The sequence below is a fragment of the Dendropsophus ebraccatus genome, chromosome 1 (genome assembly GCF_027789765.1).
Source record: "Dendropsophus ebraccatus isolate aDenEbr1 chromosome 1, aDenEbr1.pat, whole genome shotgun sequence".
In the NCBI taxonomy this organism is placed as follows: Eukaryota; Metazoa; Chordata; class Amphibia; order Anura; family Hylidae; genus Dendropsophus; species Dendropsophus ebraccatus.
This window is the reverse complement of record NC_091454.1, coordinates 139,810,202-139,836,538: the sequence shown is the minus strand read 5'-3', so window position 1 is coordinate 139,836,538 and position 26,337 is coordinate 139,810,202. Positions and strand designations below refer to the sequence as shown.

At 41.1% G+C, this 26,337-nt stretch overlaps 2 protein-coding genes across 3 annotated transcripts in view; one reads left to right on the top strand and one right to left on the bottom strand.

Annotated features, from left to right (window-relative positions):
* Positions 1-3,498: 3,498 nt before the first annotated feature.
* LOC138799120 (regenerating islet-derived protein 4-like) lies at positions 3,499-8,672 on the top strand. The gene is made up of 6 exons (XM_069979930.1): positions 3,499-3,582; positions 4,495-4,559; positions 5,396-5,490; positions 5,585-5,722; positions 6,742-6,856; positions 8,511-8,672. Exons 2-6 carry the CDS (start codon positions 4,496-4,498, stop codon positions 8,576-8,578), a joined length of 480 nt encoding a protein of 159 aa, XP_069836031.1. The 5' UTR covers positions 3,499-3,582; position 4,495; the 3' UTR covers positions 8,579-8,672.
* Positions 8,673-8,769: 97 nt separating this feature from the next.
* CPT1B (carnitine palmitoyltransferase 1B) overlaps positions 8,770-26,337 on the bottom strand; it is a 34,203-nt gene continuing 16,635 nt past the window's right edge. The window contains exons 4-19 of one of the 2 annotated variants that reach the window (XM_069979885.1): positions 24,904-25,075; positions 22,001-22,102; positions 21,629-21,766; positions 20,848-20,925; positions 19,675-19,782; positions 19,430-19,514; positions 18,867-19,062; positions 17,392-17,577; positions 16,826-16,931; positions 14,541-14,657; positions 12,871-13,035; positions 12,151-12,285; positions 11,915-12,067; positions 10,938-11,051; positions 9,962-10,054; positions 8,770-9,090 (exon numbers count right to left, since the gene is read on the bottom strand). In XM_069979885.1, the coding sequence (XP_069835986.1) occupies positions 9,007-9,090; positions 9,962-10,054; positions 10,938-11,051; positions 11,915-12,067; positions 12,151-12,285; positions 12,871-13,035; positions 14,541-14,657; positions 16,826-16,931; positions 17,392-17,577; positions 18,867-19,062; positions 19,430-19,514; positions 19,675-19,782; positions 20,848-20,925; positions 21,629-21,766; positions 22,001-22,102; positions 24,904-25,075 (2,032 nt within the window). In that variant the 3' untranslated portion in view covers positions 8,770-9,006. Of the gene's footprint in view, positions 9,091-9,961; positions 10,055-10,937; positions 11,052-11,914; positions 12,068-12,150; positions 12,286-12,870; positions 13,036-14,540; positions 14,658-16,825; positions 16,932-17,391; positions 17,578-18,866; positions 19,063-19,429; positions 19,515-19,674; positions 19,783-20,847; positions 20,926-21,628; positions 21,767-22,000; positions 22,103-23,597; positions 23,617-24,903; positions 25,076-26,337 lie in introns of those variants that run through there. The other variant, XM_069979894.1, reaches the window with a different exon arrangement.

The window sequence follows — 26,337 nt, the reverse complement described above, 5'->3', positions numbered from 1 at the left end:
CCACTAAAGGCCTTATTACGCGAAGCCATTATTGGTCGTGTTTGGCCAATTATCGGCCATTACAGGTGATAATCGTGTGGTGTACCTCTCCGGTGGTATGGAGGAGGTGTGGTCAGTCACTTGTCAGATGGTAAAGTGTGACGCCAGTTCTATGGTGGTTGGCCAAGATACAGCCGAGCCCAGTGATGTTGCGTCGTAACGCCAGTGTCGGTTGGGCACACAGGTATGGTGGCACAACTGCTTTTAGTTTAAAGGGCCGATTGTACCTTCTTCCCCTGTGGAAAGTGACCTGACAGGTTGTTGTGGGGTCCCTTGGGCTCTTGTCACGGTGGTCCATTTGTTTTGTCATGAATGCTGAGTGAACAGCTAGGTGAGATGTGGTGCAGTACAAATCTGCAACTAATTCCACTAAAGGCCTTATTACTCGAAGCCATTATTGGTCGTGTTTGGCCAATTATCGGCCATTACAGGTGATAATCATGTGGTGTACCTCTGCGGTGGTATGGAGGAGGTGCGGTCGGTCACTTGTCAGATGGTAAAGTGTGACGCCAGTTCTATGGTGGTTGGCCAAGATACAGCCGGGCCCAGTGATGTTGCATTGTGACGCCAGTGCCGGTTGGGCACACAGGTATGGTGGCACAACTGCTTTTAGTTTAAAGGGCCGGTTGCACCTTCTTCCCCTGTGGAAAGTGACCTGCCAGGTTGTTGTGGGGTCCCTCGGGCTCTTGTTACGGTGGTCCATAGTGGAGTAGTTACCCAGCCGGACTATTGGCACTGCCACCCACAGAAAGGGGAGATGACCCAAGGAATGGATGTGTACTGTGTTGGTGAGGAATCACAGAGTCTCTTTATCATAAATAAAATCAGTTTTACTCTGAAGATACTTGAATGCAGCAGGTCATACAGCTTTGCATTGACAGAATACTTCACACTTGATAAGACACTCAATAGTTCTAGATCCAGATCGGTAGTGAGCGAATAGGGAGTAGTACAGTAGCGTGGACAGAGTTGCGTGTTGGGAAGCTTAGAAGAATCAGAAGAGTAGAGAGGAGGATGTTGTGAGAGTCCCAACCCAAGTAGTACTGTGCTCTGCCAGAACAAAGGAGGTAGAAATAGAAGAATACTTGAGAAGAGAGAGAGAATACTTCTGCCCGTGTTTTAACTCTTTTGTCTTTGCACCACCTATTGCGCTTCCAGTGTCGGGTACCCATTCTAGTGGTTGACACAAGCCCCAGACCTTGTTACCTGGGATGAGAAGAATGCTGAGAGTTCCCTGCTTACACCCGTGCTGTGAGATAGAGTTCATAAGCTTCTAGCAACTTTGCACTATTCGGATCAGTTTCTTTACTTTTCTTATGAATACTGTCCTGCACTGTGACTCTCCTTGTCCACTGTGTAGGTTGAGATGATCTCTGACTTGTCCTCTCTAGTAACGGGTTCAACACTGCATAGTGCTGAGTGGAGTTACTTGAGAAGAAACGGTAGGTTGCATCCGGTCTCTACAGAGTCTAGCGACAAAAGACCTCTACACTTCCTCTACCCACGTGACTTCCTATCTACAGCCCCTGTAAGGTGGGCTGTGAATGGTTGAAGAGTGCATATATAAGAAGTAAAGAGAGAAATTATAGGATAGAAGAAAACATGCTCATTGGTCCACAGATCCATGTGACATACAAACAAACAATTACCCTTTCAATACTACAGCTGTGCAGTAACTAAGTACATATACTTACAATAGCAATATCTTGTGGCAAAACTTGGTTACTACTACATCACCATTTACATCCAAAAATACAGGCTATTACGAAGGGTGTAACTAATAGCAACACCCGTGGTGGGACATACATATATTATAAAACTTAAGTGAAAATAGTGGAAAAGGGGGTAATACCACAATAGTCATTTCTCCTGTTTTTTATGTTGGTTTTGGGCAATAATACAATCGTCCACAATAAAACCTGAGGTACTGGATGCATCTGTCCATTGGTGCTATGATGCGTCAGTTCCAAACGGTTAGGCTTGTTCCTCACAAGAAAGGGGGGTAAAGGGAAAGGGAAAGGGAATCACGGCTAGGCCGGGTGCAGGAGCTTAAACAGGGATGTTGCAAACATGGGGAAAACACAAAAAAAATTTTGAGCCAACATGGCTCAACAAACAGCTCAGCCGAACTGCTTAAAGGGACTGCATAGCGTCCTTTTTAGTGTCTTGGGGCACACTCTTTAGTGCTTTTGGGAGTGCTAGTAGGTGAGAGATGCAGCTGTGGATCTCTTCCTGGGTTGTGCTGGATGAAGCCTCCTGGTTCCAAGCCTCTTACAGCATAAACAGTCCTCTGTCATGGTAGATGCTGTAGCTGTGGTTGTCATTGGCGTTGGAGTTGTGGTCACAGCAATGTTGTGGGTGACCTGGGGCTGCACCTGGGACACTGTGCATACCTCTGACACGGCTGCAGCAGGATTGGCTGAAGTAGCTGTAGCAGCGGGTCTCCGTCTGACAACTTTTTCAGGTACTGGTGGAGCTTTAGAGTCAGTGGTAGTAGCCACCACAATCTGTTCTTCCATAGCCTTCCGTCTATGGTAAGCTTCCCAGGTTTCATTCCAGTCCTGTGATGCAGTGGTCTTAAACGGCTCTGGGATGTAATTCCGGAGTCGTGCACGCCTGTGGGGGTGGTGGTCGCTGACCGGAACAGTGTGGACTTAGTGTAGGGACCCATGTGTATCAGATACCTGCACGCGGTACATGGGGCAGTGTGGCTTGATCAATTCACATACAGAATTCTGATGTTTTTTATGCAGCCGAGAGGTACTAGTATCAGCCATAGGTGTGAGGTGCAGCACTCTTTTTCTTCCCTGAACCTTATTTTGTTTCTCTCTTTTCTCCGTGTTTTGCACTCCTCCTGGTGAGACCCACATGACCGCAATTAGCAGGAGACACCTGAGTGCTCATGGTTTTAATCCCTCCTGTCTGCCCCATTCTATCTTTGATAGTTATGGTGAGTGCAATACCTTATCCAGACTTGTGCTGTTTGGGGGCAGCTTCCTCCGCCGGTGATGCTGGCTGGGTTTTGGTGTGGCATTTTTGGGTCTGGTCCTGTGGCATGGGGGTTGCAGGGCCGTTCCATGGCCTCCCTTCCCTGACTGTGCACTCCTGCGGGGGTGGACTTAGTGTGGACTTAGTGTAGGGACCCATGTGTATCAGATACCTGCACATGGTACATGGGGCAGTGTGGCTTGATCAATTCAAATACAGAATTCTGATGTTTTTTATGCAGCCAAGAGGTACTAGTATCAGCCATAGGTGTGAGGTGCAGCACTCTTTTTCTTCCCTGAACAGTATTTTATGATTATCGTGTTATATAGTTTTTGGATATGTATAACATAAGGGTGTGAGGGTAAAGCCCTACTGCTGATAGCTGTAATAGCCATATCCTTATTGCCTGTTCCTGTCTATTACCTGCTCTCCATCTGTTACATATTTCCCTCCTCCTAGAAGGTATAGGTCACAAGGAGTAGCATTTGCCCATATAAATATCCCCTCCAAAAACATTTCTTCTCACTCACAGAGCTGGTCTACTTTCTGTAACAGGTAAGTCTTTACATCCTAATGATAAAATACAGATAGGGACAATTAGAGGATTAGTAATGCAAAATATTAGTATGTTATCTATATACCTCACTTAGTGCTATTGTACAATATAAGACATAGACAACAATAAACAGTCTGTCCCCTAGAAACATTAGTGAGCGTACTCTGTGACCTGTAAAGAGGTCATTCCACAGGGAGCTACAATAGTCTTATACTGGTTCTTTCTATGTACTGGTGTCACCTGTCGCTGTAATGCTGTACAGATCCTTTTACAGCAGCCTCCTCTTAGCACCACAGATAGAACAGGAAGTCTCAGCTTAGTCATTGCCCTAGTTGTGGGAATGAGAACGGCAAGATTTTAGGAATCTTTTATAATACAGATAGTTAAATGGAAAATTAGAAGAAGAAAAAAAGTCATCAAAAATTCTTAAAAAATATGTTTAACATAAAAATAATAATAATTTTTTGATGACACATTCCCTTAAAGGGAGCCTGTCACCAGGGATGCGGGCACAGAGCCCGCCCGACCCCCTTGTGCAGCCCCCGGATACCCTTTCCAACGAGTCCCATTCCTGGAGCCAGTCCTAGGCCGAAGATATCAGCGCCCGAAACCGTGCGCGCCACTGAGATGAGTCCGACACCCATAGAGAATGAATGGAGCCATCATTCTCTATGGGCATCGGACTCATCTCAGCGGCGCGCCTGGGACTGTCTCCAGGAACAGTACTCGTTGGAAAGGGTAACTATCCGGGGGTCGCACCGGTTCCCTTAAAAGTAGCAGAGCCCAGATGTGGCTGCTATGCACTCAGTTTTATAATATCTAAAATACTATATTAAATATTAATATTATCATAAAATTTTTTATTCATTAAAAATGATTTCATATACTGTAAACATTGTTTTTGTACTCAGGATGTCGTCTTCCTTGGGATTTGCCCTTCTGGGCTGCTTGATCCTTGGGGTGTCTCTCTCAGAAGGTAAGTAGAATGGACTAGATAAGAATAGCGTGTGAGAGGAATATGTCGTCATTTTTGTCTTATCAACCTACAGCATACTTAGCATGCATAGACTTTAAGGGTGCTAACACACACGACCGATGCGCAGCAGATCTGCAGCAGATTTGACATTAAACCAATAGTGGTTACGTTCAAAGTGATAAAACATCCAATAGATTCCCTTTAATATTCAGAAACACACAATTGTGAAAGCTCTAAAAAAAGTTATAATCATGTGAATCAAAATTTTACTATTTGGAGTCGATATAACAACCACAACATGGAAACATGGACTTTAGTAGGCTGCAATTTGCTACACTAACATGCAAGGAGGTAAAAAAACTGTAAAAAAAATTAGCCATAGAGTTTCACACAAGGGGCTATCTAACTTAAGTCAGGTCCCGGATAAGGCTACAACGTGAACAATGACCAAGCCCATGGCATAGTATGCCTTTGTTGTATCGATTACATTTTTTTATGTAAATTCCTCTTGTAGAAAAAGTTGAGAATCACTGTTGATTTTTTTTTTTAGAAATTATCAACATGTTAAAGTGAAAAAGACAACTGTGCAGGCAGTCAGGTTACAGACATGGAGGTGGTATTATCCCAAACCCAGTATTCTGCAAGCTTACTGCTGTTCTTCGGGTCTACCTAGGAGGCTTCTTAGAATCCACCCTACCACTTTTCTTACACTAAAATACATTTCTATACACTAAAAATGTAATATACTGTAGAGTTAGTAGATTGTAGTGCTTCATCAGCATTTACTAATATACAAATATTACATGAACTATGAATAACCTTAATCTTTCACACAGGGGCACCTCGTTCTTCATGTCCTCCTGGATGGTTTTTCTACAAATCTCATTGTTATGGATATTTCCGGTTTAAACTGCCCTGGTCTGAAGCTGAGGTGAGAAAACAAGAGAGCAGGAAGCTTGCAAGAATTATTAAGATGTTACACTTTGCCTGTTTTTTTATTGACCTATAAGCTTATTGCCTTGCAGTTTGAGTGTGTCAGTTATGGACATGGTGCACATTTGGCTTCAATCATAGATGAATCAGAAGGATCCATTATTGCAAGTCATGTGGCTGCTTACTCTCCTAATGTAGATATCTGGATTGGACTTCATGACCCTGAACAGGTGAGAGTAGTAAAAAATGTAGATATTGACCCTAAACCAAAGGCTACAACGTGAACAATGACCAAACCAAATACATAGCTTCAATCATTGCAGCTCCTGTGTAAATACCAAGTGGTCATCAACTAAACAAATACTATCATTATATGACACAAAAAAATTCAGACGCCTTTAGGAGTTAAAAAAAAAAAAGCGCAGTCTAGGCTTTTCTTTAATAAAACTGCATCAAAACTATGACCATGGTTTAAATTAGTTCTGATGTTGCCCTGTTCATTATAGACATGTTTGGAGAAGGATAGTGGACAACATGGGCACTCGGACCAGTGTACAGCTACACAGCGTTCTGGGGGACGTTTAAATAAGGCCCTGCCCCCAATTACCCTGCTGGATTCACTAAGGGGAGCACGTCTCTTAGTGAAACCGTCCTGACCTGCTCCTAAGCAGGTGTAGATCTCTGCCATGATTTATGCCTGGTGTGGGAAGAGGCCACGCCTCCAACCCACCTTGCCATGCCCCCCCCCCCCGCATGCCCATTAGGCAAGCAGAGGTCATGGTAGGAGTGCGTCACAGAGAAAGTAAGTATCTGCGCCTTCTCCCTGGTGTACGCCACTGGCAGAGATTTCATAAATCTCCTACTCTGTGTTCTGGCACACTTTTATCGTAGTCTGAATTATTTTACACCAATTTGTTATACAGTAGCTTTTCTGTGTCATAATCAATGCACCTAGTCCACCCTTAAAGCTGTCACCAGCTCAACAGTTGTCCTTGGTAGGTACTGACATTACATAATGGGAACACCCCACACAACCTGCTGTTTTGGAGACCAGTCATCTAGCAATCACAATCCATGCACTTTCACATTTTATCCTGTCTTTAAAAACTGATAGTTTTCTTACTACCCAATACGTCCCATCTTTTTACAGGGGCCTTTCTACACCAATATGAAACGTCAAAATAAACCACATATTTGTGTAAGTTAATGCTTTGTCAGTTCATTCTATGTCATATTTACTCTGTCTTAGAACCGTCGTTGGAAATGGAATGATGGATCAATGTATAATTATCGTAGTTGGAAGAGCGGAGAGCCTAATAACTTGAATAATGCTGAGTACTGTGGGGAGCTGACTAAAGAAACAGGTAAGTAATATTCATTCCAGATCAAGGACTGTAATGCCCAGTATATTTTTCTGGAGAACCCAAAACGAGAAAGTAATTTCTTTGACCAACTGAAGTGAACATGCTATGGTCCTTTACATGAGCAGATAAATCACTTAAACAATTGTTTGAAAATTGTTTAGTGCCTGGCTGCAGTTTGAAACGATTGTCATTTACATGATAAGATAAATCGCTCCAGAAATTCGGACTACCCACACACCAGGGTAATTCTATGAATGGCTGTTTAGACAAACCGATCTGCGAAATATCGCAACCAAACAGTGACGATGTGGAAAGACCACGATTAATTATCACTCATTGTTTCATGGTTAGCTGTATTTTGATCTTTTTAGTTTTTTTAATTGAAAACAGGTTTTATTGAAATAAAAATGACAACAAAGTATAAATGACAATCATAAGCCAGGAGGCTCAAAATAGATATGTCCATAGAATAAAAGGGTATTAGCACAGTAAGTTAGCACAATATAATATCATGGCCAAGTGTTACAGAACATTTAAGAGTAATTAACAGGAGAAAGTTCCAAGGATGATTAAAGAGAAGAAGAAATAGTAAGAGAGGAGGGAAAAAACAAAGGAAAAGAGGATAATATCCTAAATTTTTAAATGATAATCGCTGTGTGTAAAAGGACCATTAGTCTTGTTTCTCTCTCTTCTCAACTGGGTATGCAGAGGGATCCCAGGTGTGGTGAGATGACAGCCTCTGCAGCTTCTGTTTTTCAGAAAATGATGTATGAAAAAGTGAGACAAAATACATCATCAAATTTTATAATGCTGTGGCTGTTGCCCAGGCCCACATTGGGGGGAGGGGGGGGGGTTGGAGGGGGTGGATTGAAGCTATTCACTAACCATTCATAGGTGTCATGGGTCTATGTAGGGGCCCGTGCCCTGTCCCGTAACTACTTTTTCTTTGCGGCACGGATGACAACCCTAACACAGATCTGTAGCACCAATGGGATCACGTATTCTCAATGAATGAATCCATGCTAATGCGGACGGTTATGGATGCACATCCTTAGTGCTTTTTGTACCTGCGGGTCCACAGATGCAGATGTGTGAATCTGGCCTTAGTTCCTTTCTGCTATATGGTTCAGACTGCCATGAAGACTTCTTCCTGCCATAACTTGAGTTTGAAAAGAGTGTCACCTAAACAATTATGGCTCCTTTTCCTAACCTACAAAAAAAAAAAAAACATCCTGTTGCTACCCCCTACTCACTGCCTTGTAAATAAGAAGGCACTTTAGGTATGCCAATGTAGAGGTATATTCAGGGTTTCCAGAATTAAGGAAACACTGATACAGGTTAGGGATGTCACTGTTTATTGTCTGAATTTTCACATCTGTAGTTCTGTTCTGGACATAGAACCAATGTAAGTCAGTGGCCCCGTTCACACATCTGTACAGGTCTGCAATCCATGCCACAAAAAAAAAGGACATGTATAACGAACTGGGATTTGTGGCCCGGATCGCTATGTTAATGAAGTGCCAATAGAGCACTACTGACGCACATTCATAGGTCGCGGGCTGCACTACAGACATGGGAATGTAGCCTAAATGTACCATAAAACTAGTACTAAATAAGTATGTGGTTCATACTTTTCCCTGTTCTCTGTCTGCAGGTTTCCGCCAGTGGAATGATATTCCATGTACAAAACAAAACCATTTTGTCTGCAAATACAAACCGTAAGGCTTTTACCATACTCTGTGAAATGCCAGGAGGCGGGTCACTATATGAGCCTTTTATTGTACACTGTAAATCTGAATAAAATACTTTTACCCAAGTAGTCGGTGTTCAGCAAGTACTGTGATAATATTGGTTTTATTGGGAATCGGTGTGCTTGAATGACTATATACGTGCAGAAAGAACAGGCAGCTCTATTTGGTTGTTTGGCATAATAAAATTTATTTACATTCATTCATTTTTTCCAGTGCATGTACCAGTATCCAAGCATATATTGATTGTGTCCTAGCAATATACTGATTGTGTCACTATCATAAGTAAGACAAGACATTTGCATAATTGCTTTCTCTAGAACAAGATAGTTAGGCTTCAAGTGAATAAAAAGTAACATAGGTTATGTGATGTGCCATGTGATCTTGTAGAGTGGCTGGGTATCAGCGTTTACCCCCAGGGACAATGAGGAGGTCAGCCAAATCACGCATGGACTGGCAGATTCTTTGTCCAAAACGGTGAGAGTTCTGAAGAAAAAGCAAATCATGAGGAGTAAGTTAGCTGCAGAAAATGGTCCTACTTGTCTGAGCTGGCATTTATTATTATTATTATTATTATTATTATTATTATTATTTATGAAGCGCACTTAATTCCAGAGCACTACATTCTACTGAAGCCTCGAAGTCTGAAGCTCCTTAGACACGTTATAATGTACTTTACCAAAAAAAAGCAGGCATCTGACATTGCTCCTTTATGCTGTTAAATGTTCTGAATAAAGCAACTAGTTTAGTTTAGGACATGATTATAAAGTATATCATACAGTTAACAGGCAATAGTAGCACCACAATATTTCTTAAATCACTACACTGTCACTACAAATCAAAATATTAGACATATCAAACATTGTGCAGCTATTGAATGTCACGTATGGGCATGGTCTCGCTCGCACGCGATGATCAGGATATACACACACCTGCTCCACATCTCAGAAGTAAGCCCGGGTATATATCCGGATCATTGTGTGCAGGTGAACCCATGCCCACATGTAATGCTGCTAATGTGTCTTGCTTCTTAGATGTGGATTCTGCTGACAGGTCTAGTTAAAAAAAAAAAACCCTACCTACCCTACATACCTATTCCCCATTTGGGTTTTAATTTCACCTCATTTGCCTGAGGTCCTCAAAATAGCTGCCTTGAAATTAAATAATTATAATAATTATAATTATTAAATTACTGCTAATAATATGTGTTACTTATAGCAGTATAACACAGAGCTATATTACTTTGCAAAACGCTAACACACTGTTAATTATATGTGTGCCTAGGCTTTACGCACAATTTCGACAACAATGCAAGGGTCATTATTGGGTAATTATAAAGAAGAAAAAGGACTTGTACCGTTTCAGGGCTGGAGAATTTGCTAGAAATATGCAGAGTGATGACATTCTCTCCTGCAAAGATGTACGACACACCATACCCATCATCAGCCACCTGTAAATAGGTAATGATAATAACATAAATCAATGGGGACAACCATAGTGGTTTTGCATTCTTGCAGGAACTTTTACTGTATAAAATAACACCCTTATAAATTATATATGTTCCATTTAAAGTGGACCTGTCTGCAGGAAAACATGGGTGCAAACAAGTACAGGCTGAATAGGCCATTTCTCTGTAGTTTGTTCAGCGCTGAGATATAAGCCTCTTTATGCAAATGATGTTGAAGGGCCCAGGGCACCTCCCAGGGGTGAGGGCGGGGTGCGGGGGTGGTCAGCCGGAATCTTTGGATCGTCCGGATGGCCGGTAGAGGAGAGTGGTGGTATGCTGCTGTCGCTTCTATTACATGGAGCGACACTCAGCAGACCAACGCTGTGCTGATAATTTTGTTCAGTATGTTGAAAGATCACAATCAGCCGACATTGTTCAGATCGGCTGATCATGACCTTTTAACAAGCCCAATTACACCAAGCAATTATCGCCCGGAACGGTCGGTAATCGCCTTGTGTAATAGGGCCTTAAACGTAAGTTATCTTCACTTTGTAAGTTATAAGTGTAGAAAAGGAACAGTCAGATTTATTTGAACAGGTATGTAAAATATGACTAGAAGCATTCATGGTTCATGTGTGAATGTAGTTTAAGTGGATACACGCATTATAATTCAAGCTATTCAGATTAATTGCATATAAACATGAAAAGTCATATAAGACGTGCACAAGTTCATTGCTGTAACAATGACAGTGTTCACAGCGCCAATTGAACCAGGTCTGCAAAGCCACCATTATTATTATTATTATTACGTGTATGTAAAATAAAAAATAATTTAAAATTAGGAACAAAATATTAACTTGATCAACCCCCCCCCCCAATAACTTACAGGTCCAAATCCTCCTCCAGCAGAAATGTGTTCTGGGTATTTTTCTAAATCGAATAGTTTTAGCTGCTGTTGTGGAGTCTGAGAGGTGGACAGTCTCCAGGGTTCCGACAACACCTGGAAGTCACATAAGAGAAGCTGGATGGTTTGTCTTGAAATTCACTGATGCATTAACTCACTGTATTTCTAGAAATACACATTTTAAAATCAAAACATAAAGAAGGTAAAAATGTTCGATGCTGCTGACACAATAGTCCCAATGCCATGGGAAGCAGCCTGGCAAATAAGGTTCATGATCTTTTGATCACTTTCCTACTATGATGCAATTACAGCAACACCCAAATAATATAGTTGGTTTCAATTAATATTTGTTTATTTGTCTGCTGATCACTGGCCATTTACAGGAGCCGATTATCAGTAATAAGCATTCCTGGGAATGCTAAATTGCATGAAATTAAGCCAATTTCAAAGGACCCTTATATTCATTGCAGAGTTAAGCTATGTTCACACTACGTACATTTCAGGCAGTATTTGGTCCTCAAATCAGGTCCTCATAGCAACCAAAACCAGGAGTGGATTGAAAACACAGAAAGGATCTGTTCACACAATGTTGAAATTGAGTGGATGGCCGCCATATAACAGTAAATAACTACCATTATTTCAATATAACAGCCGTTGTTTTAAAATAACAGCAAATATTTGCCATTAAATGACGGCCATCCACTCAATTACAACATTATGTGAACAGATCCTTTGTGTTTTCAATCTACTCCTGGTTTTGGTTGCTATACAGCCTCAAAAATACAGCCTCAAATATACGTAGTGTGAACCCAGCTTTACAGTGAGATCTATTGCCTTGTGTCGTCTTTTTCTTAAAGGAATAAGAATAAACATCTAACCTGCTGATATGTGGCTATAGGGCAGGCTGCAGTGAGGTTTTGAGTATAGTAACTTAGTAACAGAATGCATTAAGTTCTTACCTGCTGTAGGAAAGGGGACTCGGTTCCCAGATATTTGGATACAAGATAGAGGCAGAAAAGGTGACGGTCAATACCTTTCCCTGTCATTGCTAAACGATACATAAGTTGGTGACGCTCAGCTGCAGCTCGGTAAAGAGACGTGCGATTCTCTCTCTGTATTGATAGGGATGATGATCAGAGTAAATACATCTTATTATAGGATTAAGTCTAATGAAATAATAATATAATATACCCACAGTTTCATTGGGATCCTCCATGGCTTTTACAAATGCACATGACTCGGAGGTGCAGGACCTGACAGTCTCTGTTCGACCTTCACGGAACAAGCGAGTCATTGAAGCTTCATATGTCAGACAAAAGTGACCCTTATCCTGCCATAACATAGACAAGAGAGAGGAAACGGATTTAGTTTGTTTCGGCTGTTTGGCCGTCAATTAATGGCAAATACTTATTTTAAAACAGCCATTGTTTTGAAATAACAGCAAATATTTGCCATTAAATGACAGCAACCCACTTAATTTCAACAATTTGTGAACAGATCCTTTCTGTGCTTTCAATCCACTCCCGGTTTTGGTTGCAAAATACTGACCAAAATACTGAGCACAGATACAGATACTGAGAACAGTTGATGATCCCTGTGCACAGATATGATGCTTAAGCTAAAATTCCTACCAGACAGTCGATTAGGGCTCAGTCTTATGGTCACAGGCCACAGTGTATTTCTAACCCCTATAACAGACCATACCTTTACTGCTATAGGGCTGTGTTTCTTTGGAAGACAGCCATTAGATGAAGGTCTGTTAGTCCTAAAGACAGCTTACTTTACCGAATCACAGGCTCACATATTTATGTCTTCTCACAGTATACCCTCCATCTACTTCTTTTTCTGTATAACTGCTTTCCAGTTCAATCTTTTGTAAAACCTACTGTACCTACTGTACAGGTGGTCTATTTACCCTATAATGGGCGAGCTGAAGCGCAATCTGCAGGAAGGCATCAGGGCTGCTCCGGCATTTCTTTATAATTCCTTTCCCAAAGTCAGTGAAGCGGAGGCAATAAAAATCCACATCATCTGCCAGTGTTTTAGCTGTGATGTAGGAAGATTCAATAACTTCTCGACACTACAAGACAAACACAACTTTATTACAGAATCTTTGGGTATATCAGGGTATTAGCCAGAACATTTGATTCATAAAACAGAATTTTGCTCTTCACATCTCTTCCAAACACTTTAAGGCTATGTTTCCACTATCTAAAATAAACTGCCGTCTTTCTGATCATTATTTGCACTATTGGGTCATTTGTCACCATTGTGGGAACATAGCCTCAAGGGATTATCCAGGCTTAAGTGATTGATGGCCATTCTCAAGATAGACCATGAATTGCTGATCAGTGAGGTGCCAAAATTAGATAATTAGGAATCATAAAAATTCTTTAAAAATATGTTTAGAGCAAAGCTGTTCCCACCTGACAGCCACAGGCCACTTTGGACAGATATCAATAAAAGCTTTCAGAACATGTTGTTACCTGTGTCTGTGTTGTTATTTTCACAAAAATAGGCCTGTGTTTGGCCATGAATAGTGTAAAGGAGGTGGGGGCCTGCCTATTGTTCCATGGGCCCTATCACCACTATGCCTCACTGTAGGGTATGCACAGTGAATGACGCTGATTATGCAAAGGGGAGGGCATACAGCACTGTGAGACGTAGAGGAGCTAGAGCCCATGGAATGATAGGTCCCATCTCTTTGACACTTCACCTTCAATCCCCTGGTCCTCTGGCCTCAGTCCTGGAAGTATTTTCAGTTAGTCACAACTGCAAAGAAGTCGGATTGTGGGAAACAGTTGTCCCCCGCCCCTCCGTAACGTCATCAGCACAAAGGCCCCGCCCTCTTTGATGCTCATTGGTATGGGCCACCTAGAGGGGGGGGGGGCTAGACCTTTAGGCCAGGCTGTTCCAATGGTCAACAGGGGGGGGGGTATGGGCTAATGGTGACATGGAGGGGCGGGGCAAATGGTTAATAAAAGTTCACTTTTTACTTGAACAAGCAGCATGACGTATGATATAAAATAAGGTATGAAAACCGCTAAATTTACCCTTTACACCTGTGTAGATAAGTCAGAATGCAAGAAGGAGGTGACAGTGTCACTTTAAAGTTACAAAGTATAGCCTGAGTTTAGAGAAGAAACCAGGAAGTGATCAGATCAAAGGAGGAGAATAAAAGTACAGTGATGCACAAATATGTGATTTGTAGGTAAAATAGTGTAGATTTGATTCTACCAATTTTATTTGGTTTAAAAACTTTCAATTTTCTAATAGATATTTAAAATGCTAAAAGAGTAAAATAACTCTTGACATGTCACCAGACATGTCTAAAGTTATTGATCACAGTGGGACTCACTGCTGAGACGTGTTCTGATCAGAGAGCAGGGTAGAAGTGTCTTTCACTCCTTAGCTATATCTCCTCTTCAGCTAATTCCGACAATGTAAGTCTAAGAGCCTACATTGTAGGAACTAGCAAGTGAGTGGATTGCACTGCTGCGATCAATTACATTTGACATGCTTAATGACATGTCAAAAGTTGTTTTTAATGACAGGTACTCTTTAATTCTGCCTAAAAATACTTGCCATGGGTGGAATGTCCCACTGTAGTCTGTATGGGGGTGGCAATGCAAGTCCAGGATCTCCTCTGCAGTTTCCATCTTCAGTGTAACCCAATTCAAAATAATCTGTGGCCAGCATGAACTAGATGGATTAGAGGAAGAGGAAAAAAAAGATGTGGCAACACAGTGAGGCATTAGATCAATTATAAAAATGGAAGCTAGGGAGTTTAACTTAAAAATGGAGGAGCACAATTTAAAGACCAAAACTCTAGACGGTTATGCTGGCTGCAGTTTTCTCATAATAAACCTTTGTTTTTACAATATAGCTTCTACAATGGAGGCACTCAACACTTTCTAGCACTGTGCAAAACTATCATCAATGCTTCCACACCAACCCCACCGCAGCACAGACTCCTGGTGGGGTTGTCCACTGGGATTACCAATTATTTCCCATATATGATTGATGGAATTATCACAAGAGGGCTACCACAGATTCTGCTGCTTAGCCCAACTGTATGAAATTTGTAGTTTGAGTATAGAGCAGGGGACCTATGTGAGTAGCACTGCCGTGGTTGACTGACATTGTCCATTTAATAACGCTGATCAGCTGCTGCAGCAGCACTGCATGCAGAGGTCTCCTGTTCACACAGTATTAATACTATTACTGTTTAACAGGAGGACATTGCGTGTAGCACTTCTGGGTCAGATATAGCATTGCACCTAGCAAGATTCATGGGTCCTGACAAATATGACTGTGGCTGTGCTCTTTAGGTCCTAGTCATTGTCACTGTAACCCGACATCTGGGGACTTTTCCTTCACTACACCCTCATTTCTCTTCCTCTAGGCCAGCTGTCTCAAGTGCAGTACGAAGAAGCAATGCCAGTGAGATAGAGATCCTGCTCAAAGTCCATGTTCAAACATGTATGCAAAAACACTGCAGAGACACCATCACATGTCTCAAAATCAGTGAGCTAGCCGGACCTTCCTCCAGGAAGGAACAACCAAGCCAAGGAATGTCTCCAGTCAAGGAAACCACCTTTGCAAGGTATCTATCCACAGACAGCTGTTTCAGGGTGTTTGCCCCTCATCAGTGTGGAGTAGGATTCTGGCTAGTGGGAGTAACGCCTAGTAAGTGTATTCAAAAGGACGCTGGTTGACCTCAGGGAGATCAACCAAAACACATCAGAGACCATCACGTCAGTGTATCTAGGACATTGCCCCCTGAGAACTCAAGTATGCAAAAACACTGCAGAGACACCATCACATGTCTCAACGTCAGTGAGCTAGCCAGACCTTCCTCCGGGAAGTTCAAAACATGTAGCACATCAGTCAGTGTTAATGATGACTGGGTTTATTCAGACATAAAACATGAAAAGGCATCCAACATGATGCAACGTTTCAGTCTCCTCACAAAACTATTGTTAAGCCTAAAACTGGGAGAAAAGAAAAAGGTTGGTTTGACCCTCTACCAAATACCTATGTTAAATGGTGTATGTCACTGTGCTGCACTAAGTATTTGGCTGTAGCATATCTAATTGACTTGTTTGGTTCAGATTAGAGGAACTATTGCCCCGTTCTGTAATTACTATGTTCACTAGCTACAAAGACCTTTATAGTGCTGCCTATTACACAGTGAGATTATTTGCCACATCAGGCAAATATCTCTCCATCTCATAGAGACAGTGATCAGCAGATGAGCGCGCATATGGCTGATTGCTGTATTTTAACATGTCAAAAATTGGCCGCACATCAAGTAATAAGCATATCTCTTTTTGTAATAGCTGACCAACGCAAAGGGCTGCATGAATATCACATGAACAGATCAGCGCTCACTGACACAGATTGGACTGTGTAATGCAGCCTTTAGATACAGGCAGACCTGTGTATTGTGCTGAAATAATACACTGGTGTTTGTGTAAGGAGCCTATGGCGTCGTTTAACTATTGTACAGGCAGGACCTCACAATTTCTGGATCCTTTGTGTGGCCCTTCACTTCCATCATTGTCGGCCACATAGCAGATTTTAAACAGGAAGATGTGCAGCTTGTTTTTAAACCAGCTTAAGATAAGATTAGCCAGAAAACAAGCATTTGCTAATTTGTCAGCTGATTGGGTCTATTACACAGGGCAACATTGGCTTATTTGTTCAATACCTGCCCTGTATAATGGAGCCCTTATACTTCCAATTTTGCACTGCTTATATATCTGTCTGCCTATCTATCTATCTATCTATCTATCTATCTCACAAGACATTTTTTTTTTATCCCTTGTCATGAAAGTCATGAAATTAAAATTATTTTAAGACAGTACCTCCCACAAGTGTCCAATGATTGGTGCATCAGCCCAGGAATGCTCAGCATTCAGACCCAGCCTCCCATTACGAAAAACAACCAGACTAAAGGACTTATCAAACCACCTGAAATAAAAAGAAGTACTGTTAAAGTCTATTTACATACTATACTGATTTTAAACATTTGAAATCATTGATTATCACTAGACAGTATCCATACATGATATATCCAGCTAGCTCAAGTACTCAAAGTCAACAGTGGGCTACATGATTCACAAGTGGAAGGTAAGCAGTGACTGTCAAAATGTGCCTTGCCCAGACAGACCCAGGAAACTGGGAATTAGAGACTGACGGGTGCTGCCCCCTCTGTGCATCTATAGTAGTTAGGCCTCTCTGTGTAAACTTATACACTATTTGCTCATGAAGGCTCCACAATTGAAGGTGAATAAAATTTGTTTTCCTTTTCTTTCACAGGTGTCAAATTACTTTTAGGGGGACAATGTATAACACAAGTGCAAGTGGCAGGCTGCTGACTGCAAAGCCTACATACTGGCATCATTTCCAGCCAATAATGAATGTGAGTTACCTGTTGTAACAGTTTCCATGTAGCAGAGACTTTGCATAGACACTTAGGGAGTTTTTGTCATTCTCCTGATATCCTCCTTCTTCAGTATCCAGACTGATAAAGAAGACACCCCGTTCGATGCTACTTAAAGACACACGATTCACACCATGACTGAAGAACTGGGCCCGAGCTTTAGCCCAAGGAACTCTAAAGAGAAGAAAAGGATTACAAAGTAAAATCTGAATATGTTTATTGTAAATGTATTTTGATTAGATGAGTACAATGTTTATCCGAATTCTTTCTAGATAATCTTTGATCACATTTACTATATGTTAAGGTCCTATTACATGGGCAGACAGCGAGGAGCAAACGAGGGCTGTCAGCACTTGCTTGCTCCTAGTTGCCCGCTTTCTGCCGCCGCTATTCCGCACGACGGCGGCAAGCGGGTGAGTGTGGAAGGGGCCGCCGGGAGCTGCGTGGGGGGGCTGCCCGGGTGATCGCTAGAACGTCCGGGCAGCCTGATATCGGTCGAATATGGCCGATAATTGTTTCGTGGAATATGGCTCTTATCTTTTAATAGCAATGTTATCAGCCAAACAGAAATGGTTACAACCTTGTAAACACATAAACTAACTAGCTCTCCTGGTATAAACACGATGGTTGAATGACAAATAAAAATTTGTTCGTATGTCGTTGATCGCATCTTTTGAGCTGACTTCAAAATCATTGTCAATCATTCTCATCTTTCAGTGTAATCGGTCACAGTGTGTACATAGGAACGCAATTACAATAATTCACAGTATATATTCAAACATAATTACTATAGTAATTACGATCATATTACTGACTGTTCATAGAAATTTATCTTCTCATTTAAAAGCCTATTCTTTAAAAGAAAAAAATCAAAAATCATTGTAGTTTGTTAAACGAGCGGCTAAGCAATTTATCTGTATCTGTATAGTCAACACAAAGCTTGAGAAGTACATGGGTTGTTGTTAACCAAACCAGCTCTCCTACACCTTATTGGCACTCAAACTTTAGAATTCAGCCATTACTCTAAGCTAGTGAGGGCATATAGGGTGTGGAAAAGAAAGAGGCAAACAAAAAAGACAAAACATGGTAATCAACATAATTTTCCAACTTTGATAAAACAGGCATAAGACTTTGCCTGGAAATGCTACATTTTAAGCAGTTGTAAAAGTACAGCATCTAGTTTGCTCTTCTGATCATAGGGACAGGCTACATTTATCAAGGCATATGTGCAGTCTTTGGTGTAAACCGTGTCAAAATTAGTTGCAAAACAATGCATGCACTAAAATGTTGCAACAATTGCGAGTTTTAAATCTGCACTTGCCAGTACTTGAACATAACATGGTCACTGTCTAATAGATTCCATAGAAACTCTCTCTGAGAGTGGTGCACGTTTTGATGGCAGCTAATAGCAAATGCATATTTAATTTTCTCTATCCAGCATTCTCCTACTGCTATGTGCTCACCGGTCCCCTGCTGTGAGTGCAGCCAGCTTCTCCTCACCCGGTTGCGGTGGGCTTGGGTCATCAAGAATGCGCTGAATTTGTGTCTGTAGCTGCCGTGGGCTGAGGAGTGTTCTGTCATCATATAGACATAGCCGGTAGTAGCGACCTTTGTGGTACACGCATATGTGGCGACTCTCAACAAGGTGCTGAAGGTGGTCTGCATAGAAACGCACACAAGCCTATGTATCTGTGTATTTTATGGGGATTTCTTACATGGCATTTTGAAAAGTTGATTTAGGGAGATGAACAGTTATAAAAGTTTTTTTTTTTTTTACTTTCCCAACTGTAGTATAAGTAACACATATTTTATACATGGTATACATATTTTATGATGTGGATTTTATGTAGTTTTTTTTACAAAGCATAAAATCTGCAGCATATAATGTGTGAAATATAATTTTAATAAAAAATTAATGCCAGTACTTGGGCTGGAAAAGTGGAAAACCCATCCACACAGGTAACGCATATATTTTTATTATAGTAAAAATCAATAAGCGTCTTCCTGCTCCCATATTTGTACCCACCAGTCTCCACTCCTGGAATCCGTGTAGTGTTGAACATTCTCTCCATCTGATATGAGCACAAGGGGACAATGCCTAGAGCCATAACCTGTAGACAGAAGGGGATTATATGGAAGGACTAGATCAAACATGTTTTGTCTTTTCTGTACTCCATGGCCATTGCGCATGTTTTAGCTTCAATCTAACATTTGTCATTTAATTAACAAGATATAACATACTATGCTATGATTTACCATGATTTCACTTACCGGTGGTATGAGGCCTCTCTCCAGTTTTCTGCGGTACATAAGCATAGCATGGATGGCATTTCCAGCCCGAGCTGCTTGGTTTGTGGTTGGATTCACAGTTATAAAATCCTACTTGACAGACACAAATGCCGGTATATGTCAACTAATAAACTCTATGCACAGAAAAAAATCTGTGACAGGGTAACTATCATTTGGAGACAGGCCAACCAAGGCAAGGAGGGGGACCCAGAAGGTGAACGATGCAGCTCAGCCCAGCATTCTGGGCACTTGTCACCTATCTGACCTATTTGATAAATATAAGATAGCACAAAAAAAATATTTCAAATCAACTGGTGCCAAAAAGTGCCAGAGATTTGCATTTTACTTCTATTAAAAAATCTCAATTCATCCAGTATTTATCAGCTGCTGTATGTTCTGCAAGTGGTGTATTCTTTCCACTCTAGAGAGCCGGACAGGGTTTCTATGTGGATTTGCTACTGGACTGTGTCAGACTGGAGAGAATGCACCACTTCCTGCATGACATACAATAGCTGAAGTACTGGTAGACTTAAGATTTTGTAATAGAAGTACATTTAAAATCTCTGGCACCAGTTGATTTGATTTTTTTTTTTTCCGTGAACAACCCCTTTAAGTTAAATTGCCACTGCTTGTTTCATATGCTCTGTCATATGGTCTGAGGGTTGGTTAAAAGATCTATAACAAAATGCAGATTCCTTACATGCTGGGATATTTGCACACCTGTTCTCTGGGCAACTTGTATTGAGGGGGTGGTTGTCCTAAGTTTTAGACATCCCGGTTTCAGGATTTATTTGTAAACCTTCAATGTTGACTTTCATTCTGTGAGCATAGTCAGTCAATGGTAATACGAAACTGTTATCAGTCATTGGTTGTAGTATGTTCTCACTGGTAAAAGGTATTCTTAGATTTATATTTATGTTTCTTTATAAAGTATTGTTTGGCTCTCTTTATTATTTATAAACACATCATTCAAAGGATTGGTATCATCTCTATCTACATGTATAATGCGCTTGGAACTCGCTAAAGACAGCTAGAAGCCCTAATGTATTGTGAAGTGGCATGAAATTTGAAAGATAGAATATTTGCTGTATGTATTTTGTCAGTGTGGTAACACCTTATGTTAACCCTACAAGAATAGTATTTATAGGGTCTTACCATTGCATAGTAGTTGCTGTTCACCATTATTGGCCCTCGACCACGAAGGTAAATATACTCTTCCCACCAGTCGCTGACCTGTAGAATGTAAGAAATACAAAGTGTAGTATGTGAAATAATGCAGATAGATATTTTTTCCATATTAAGGCCCGTTCACACAACTGAAAAATTGACATGTCAATTCAATGAACGGAGAGGTGCGGAGAGCAGATAGAAGGCAGAATTCAGCGCAGAGTCCGCAAAGGGGGTTCCGCACAGAATTTTGGTGACAATTCCATAGTGTGAATGGGCCCTTATAATAACAATCGTGTCAGGGGGAACATAGGTAAGAACCTTGCACAGTTTGGATTTTTATTAAACAAGACTGCTTGGAGTTCCCCTTTAAGGATAGGCATTGACCACACTGATTAATGCCTATCTAGAATTCAGAATGCAACTATACATGTTATGGGACACCACTGGAGTCACTGACTGGCTAAGCGGGTAATTCTTGTGGGACCAGGAACTTGGGGATGGGTAAGTAGAGGTTCTTTATGATGTCCCCCCCCCCCCAACCCCTGCCCTCTTTGGATTTCTCACTGTTACTCGGAGAACCTCTTTAATTTTATTATTAGAAAGGAAAGGCAAGTGCTCACAGTTCAGTAATACAATGAATTTTAATCATCTGAAATCCTACCTAGGTTCACACATCTCTACTTCTTAATTTCCGAATATCATGCGCCAATCATGTGCCAAAACAGCTTATGTAAGTACTACTAAACAGGACATATACTGCACCTACATAATTTGTTGCCCACCAAGACTTAAGATGAAGGTATTTTTGTAGCTTGCGTCCTAAGTCTTTTTGGAAGTCTTCTGCCAGTTCCTTCATGCGATTAAACTTTTCTTCATCCAGTAAGGGCTGCACTGACTGTAGGTACTGCAATGGAATCAGAAATAGACAGTACTGGTCAGCTACAATCTCTCTTACAGTACAATCTCATGTTCTTGGAAGTTTTTGGCTTATCAACACAAATACACAGCATGCATGAAAAAAAAGTATTTCAATAAAAAGCATCTTTACCAGTAAAACTGATCTCTTATCTAGTTTGTCACAGTAGCTCAGGAAAGCATAACAATAGCGTATTGCTAGAAGAAGCACAACACATCATACCCGGTCTATAGTGCCCTCTAGACTTGGTACAGGCAACCTTGGTAGAGACATCTGGAAACTGTAGAGCATTGGCTGCCGCCTAGCCATGATCTTCATGCAGCCCTGTGGTAGTAAAGTAAGAATGAAAATTACTGGTTAGGGGAACATACTGCAAATTTAAACATACAAAATGCACACAAAAAAATTAAGATAACCTTAAGATTAAAACATACATAGAGAAATCTTCTCTATGTTTCAGATGAGCCTTGTCTGGCCTCCTTCTTCCTGTCTGGTTTTAGGGTTTAGGGCTGGGTTCACATGCGTCACTCGGTATTTGGTGCTTATTTTTATGAGGTCATTTTGGTAAGGATATTCCACCAAAACACAGAAAAAGATGTAAATCTTTTATAGGCCAAAATGAGCTCCAAAATGTGTACCATATGCCACATGGGAAGTCAGCTTAAAAATTTTTATAGAATAGGACAATAAACCAAGGTATGTTACTGTTTAGTTTTCACGGGGAACAGGAGAAACCGGAGGAGCCAGGCCATGTGAAAAAATGTCAGCCAGCTGGGGCAGGGGGAAAGCAACAAACAATCCCTACTTACCTCTCCAGCACTGGCTCACCGCTCTGGGACCCCCACAAGGCTACAGGATCTTCTTTGGCAGCCAGCCCGCTCGGCTAATCAGTGATTGGGGCGGAACACCGCTGCGATCACTGACTAGCTCATAGGCAATCCATCAGCTGGTCTGACATCTTCCCAAAAGTAATGAAGTTATCACAACTTGGGGAAAATGCCTTCTGGGAGGGGGTCCAGGAGCCTGTGACCGGCTGTCAATTTTTTCACATGGCCAGACTTTAAAAATTTAAAAAATTTTTTGCAGAAATTAATAGTCCAGGCAATTTAAAAGAAACTTTGTAATTGAGTTTATTATTATTTATTATTTATTAAAAAGCCTTTTCCCAGGTCCCCCTCCTCTCCTTTTTGTCATCCACTGCTCAGAATCAGGAAATCTCGACTGTTTTACATCAGTCGGACCCTGTCAGTGCTATGGAGAGGGGAGGGGGAGATTAGTCAGCAGCAGAGCGCAGAGAACAAAGGATAACACCACAGGGAGCCCTTAAAGACCCTATTGAGAGGTCAGAGAGGTCAGTGCTGATGTCAGAAGAGAGCCTGGTTATGTAGCTGTAAACTAACTCTTTGTTGTCCTGTTTTGGTGCCTCATCTCTCCCCTCTCTATAGAGAACAATGAAGACAGGGGGGGAGAGCTTCAAACTGCTTTTTCATTATAAAAATGCATTTTTCGGTTAAAAAAACGAATTACAAAGTTACTTCAAATCGCCTGGACTATTGATTTCTGCAAAAAAAATTTTTAATGACAGTGACACTTTAAACATTGAGCTTTTTTCAAAACAGCCAAATGAGAGACAGAAACAGGAGTCACATATAATAGGGCCAGGGACACACATGCTTAGTCACTTTCCTCACGGACAGATTATTTAGACTAAAGGTCACCATATTTCTTTGATAGCTGTCAGCCTAAGACAAAAGGCTGCAACATTCCCGGCCCTCTACTTCCTCCGGGCTGTGTGCTGTCCCATCATCACAGGACTTGCCTGCTCAGCCAATCAGTGACTAAGGTTGGACACACTGTTTGGCTTAAATGGGGTTGAGGGGTGGGGTTGAGACAGCATACAACCTGGAAGAAACCAAGAGCAGTGATGGACCAGGAGGGTATGACAGCATTTTTTATTTTTAAAACCTTTTTAAAAGGGAAAACCAGTTTGCAGTTACCTACTTAGTGGGCATCCTCTACTTTTACATTGTCTTTGGGATCCAATGTTTTCTGGAAAAAAGCACTTAATTTTAAAATGCCAGTATCACAGGGGCAGTGTTTGTGCCCACCCCGCTCTCCAGTCACCGCCGTGTCTTCAGACCATCCCCTCCTCCTCCAGAATGATTGACAGCTGGATCATCTTTGGCTGTGGAGGATTTCAATGTTAGCTGGAAGAGGCAGGGTGGCCAGAGAGAGACAGGCTCAGACAATGTCACAGACCTGCCCCTCTGACACTGGCAGCTGGAAATAAAGTGCGGTTTTTCCAAAAACACGGGATCCCAAGGACAAGGTAAAAGTACATTTGGGATGCCCGCTAAGTAGGGAACTGGCAGCATGGATAAACACTCAAAAGAAATGTGGAAATATGACAAAGACAACTACAACAAAAGGGTTAAATAATTACATTTAGGACCATTGAACATGCTGTCCACCATCTTATGGCTACAGTATGCTCACACACTATATAAACGCTACCTATAGCTGGTATTAATGAGAATGAGGGATTGATATCCTAGTGCTATGAAAAATGATTCAGCATACTTAGTATTTTATTCATTTCGGGATTAAAAGTTTCCTGGGCACAGATGTATGCATATGCTTAGGTTCACATTGGAAACTACAGCACTACACCAGCAAACTGTTAGAATGATATACCAATGTATACCAATACACACCTGCGCTGGATCCATTGATTTTAATGGAATACACATAATCTTGCAGTGGCTATGTTCAATTTTCTCCTAAATCCATTGTTTTGTTTTTTTGTTGTTGTTTTTTTAGGGATTTAAAAGTACAGTCAAGGCAGATAGGGCCATAATAGAACAGGCAAAAAACAGTTATAATAATGTATAAGCACCTTATGCCACACAGTATATATAAAATTGAGGGAGGAAGGCCTTTTACATTGTGTTAAGTTTTCTTACTTCAATAACAAAGCACAAAGAAGGGGCTTCTGGTACAGGGTACATGCTATCTCCCCATAAATTCGGTATAAGAAGAAAAAAAATATGTTGCTGTAGAAGCGGGCAACAAAAAAAATCTGTTTAAAAAAAAAAACAAAAAACAAAGAACACTTTTAGACTTACTCCCCAGATTTTTGTTTTTAAACTTCTTTTTCCATGAGGTTCAAACATCCAGCCATGGTATGAAAGAAGCATGCGCAGAAGCTGGCGGTAGAGAAGGATCCCAGAGACCCAGACTCCTGATGAGAATATCACAGCAGAGGCCACAGTTCGGGACGCAGGAGAAGTCACAGATCTATTATAAGACAGATGATGACATAGAAAGGGCAATGAAAGTGATGAATGTATACAATGCAAGTAGAGTCTAGAAAAACTGAGAAATTATGTAACTGGCACTTTATTAACATTAAATAACTTTATTTCCAAAGTCATATCATGCTTTAAGGTAGTTGTCACCAGATGGGTGATATAACACATGTACAGATACAAAACATAAGAAGAACATGGGCAGGACAAAAAGCTGTTTTCACAACAAGCACTGACGTCCCTGAAGAAGCAGAGAGGCAAACAGCAAGATCAAATGACTAGCCGCTGATACTAATAAATCTCATACACTCTAAGGCTGGGTTCACACTACGTATATTTCAGTCAGTATTGTGGTCCTCATATTGCAACCAAAACCAGGAGTGGATTAAAAACACAGAAAGGATCTGTTCACACAATGTTGAAATTGAGTGGATGGCCGCCATGTAACAGTAAATAACTGCCATTATTTCAATATAACAGCAAATATTTGCCTTTAAATGGCGGCCATCCACTCAATTTCAACATTGTGTGAACAGATCCTTTCTGTGTTTTTAATCCACTCCTGGTTTTGGTTGCAATATGAGGACCACAATACTGACTGAAATATACGTAGTGTGAACCCAGCCTAATAGTAGTTGGTATTATGACATTTCTCCAGTATAGGGGCATGGTGGGCATCATTCTCACTATATACATTTGCTCTAAAGGCAAACCAAAAAATAATGAAGAATAAACACAGGGAATTTGCGCTGCTTGTATCATCCACCGACAGGTATAAAGAAAAGATCAGGGAGTGAGGCTAAACCTCAAAGACCAGATCCAGCCAAGCCCCCTGTGACATCAGTGGATGATGCATTCTCTACAAAAAAGGGCAGGAACACATTTTGTACTTCTGCTGTCTTCCATTTCCTGCCAATTGTGAATAACACTAAAGCCACTGAAGCCCGTACTATTGGTGATACCACTATACTAGAAAGTTATATGTCTTGGGGTAATAGTTTTATTTAAAAATAATTTTCTTACACCAGATAACCCCTTTAAGTTTACATCCATATGACTACTCCCCTGAATTGTCAAACTGTAAGCCACATATCTCAGGAATGGGAGGGAATATCGAGAAACTGGATAATTATATAAACCTGTTAAAGGGGTTATCTAGCCTTTAACAACTGATGACTTATAATCATGACAGGCCATAAATATTGCCGATATATCTGTGATGGTCTGATTCCTGGCACCCCCACTGATCAT

Coding starts and splice junctions, on each gene's coding strand:
- LOC138799120 (XM_069979930.1), top strand. CDS start 4,496: ATGTCGTCTTCCTTGGGATTTGCCCTTCTGGGCTGCTTGATCCTTGGG. Junction 5,491..5,584: donor TGCCCTGGTCTGAAGCTGAG/GTGAGAAAACAA, acceptor ATTGCCTTGCAG/TTTGAGTGTGTCAGTTATGG. Junction 5,723..6,741: donor GACTTCATGACCCTGAACAG/GTGAGAGTAGTA, acceptor ACTCTGTCTTAG/AACCGTCGTTGGAAATGGAA.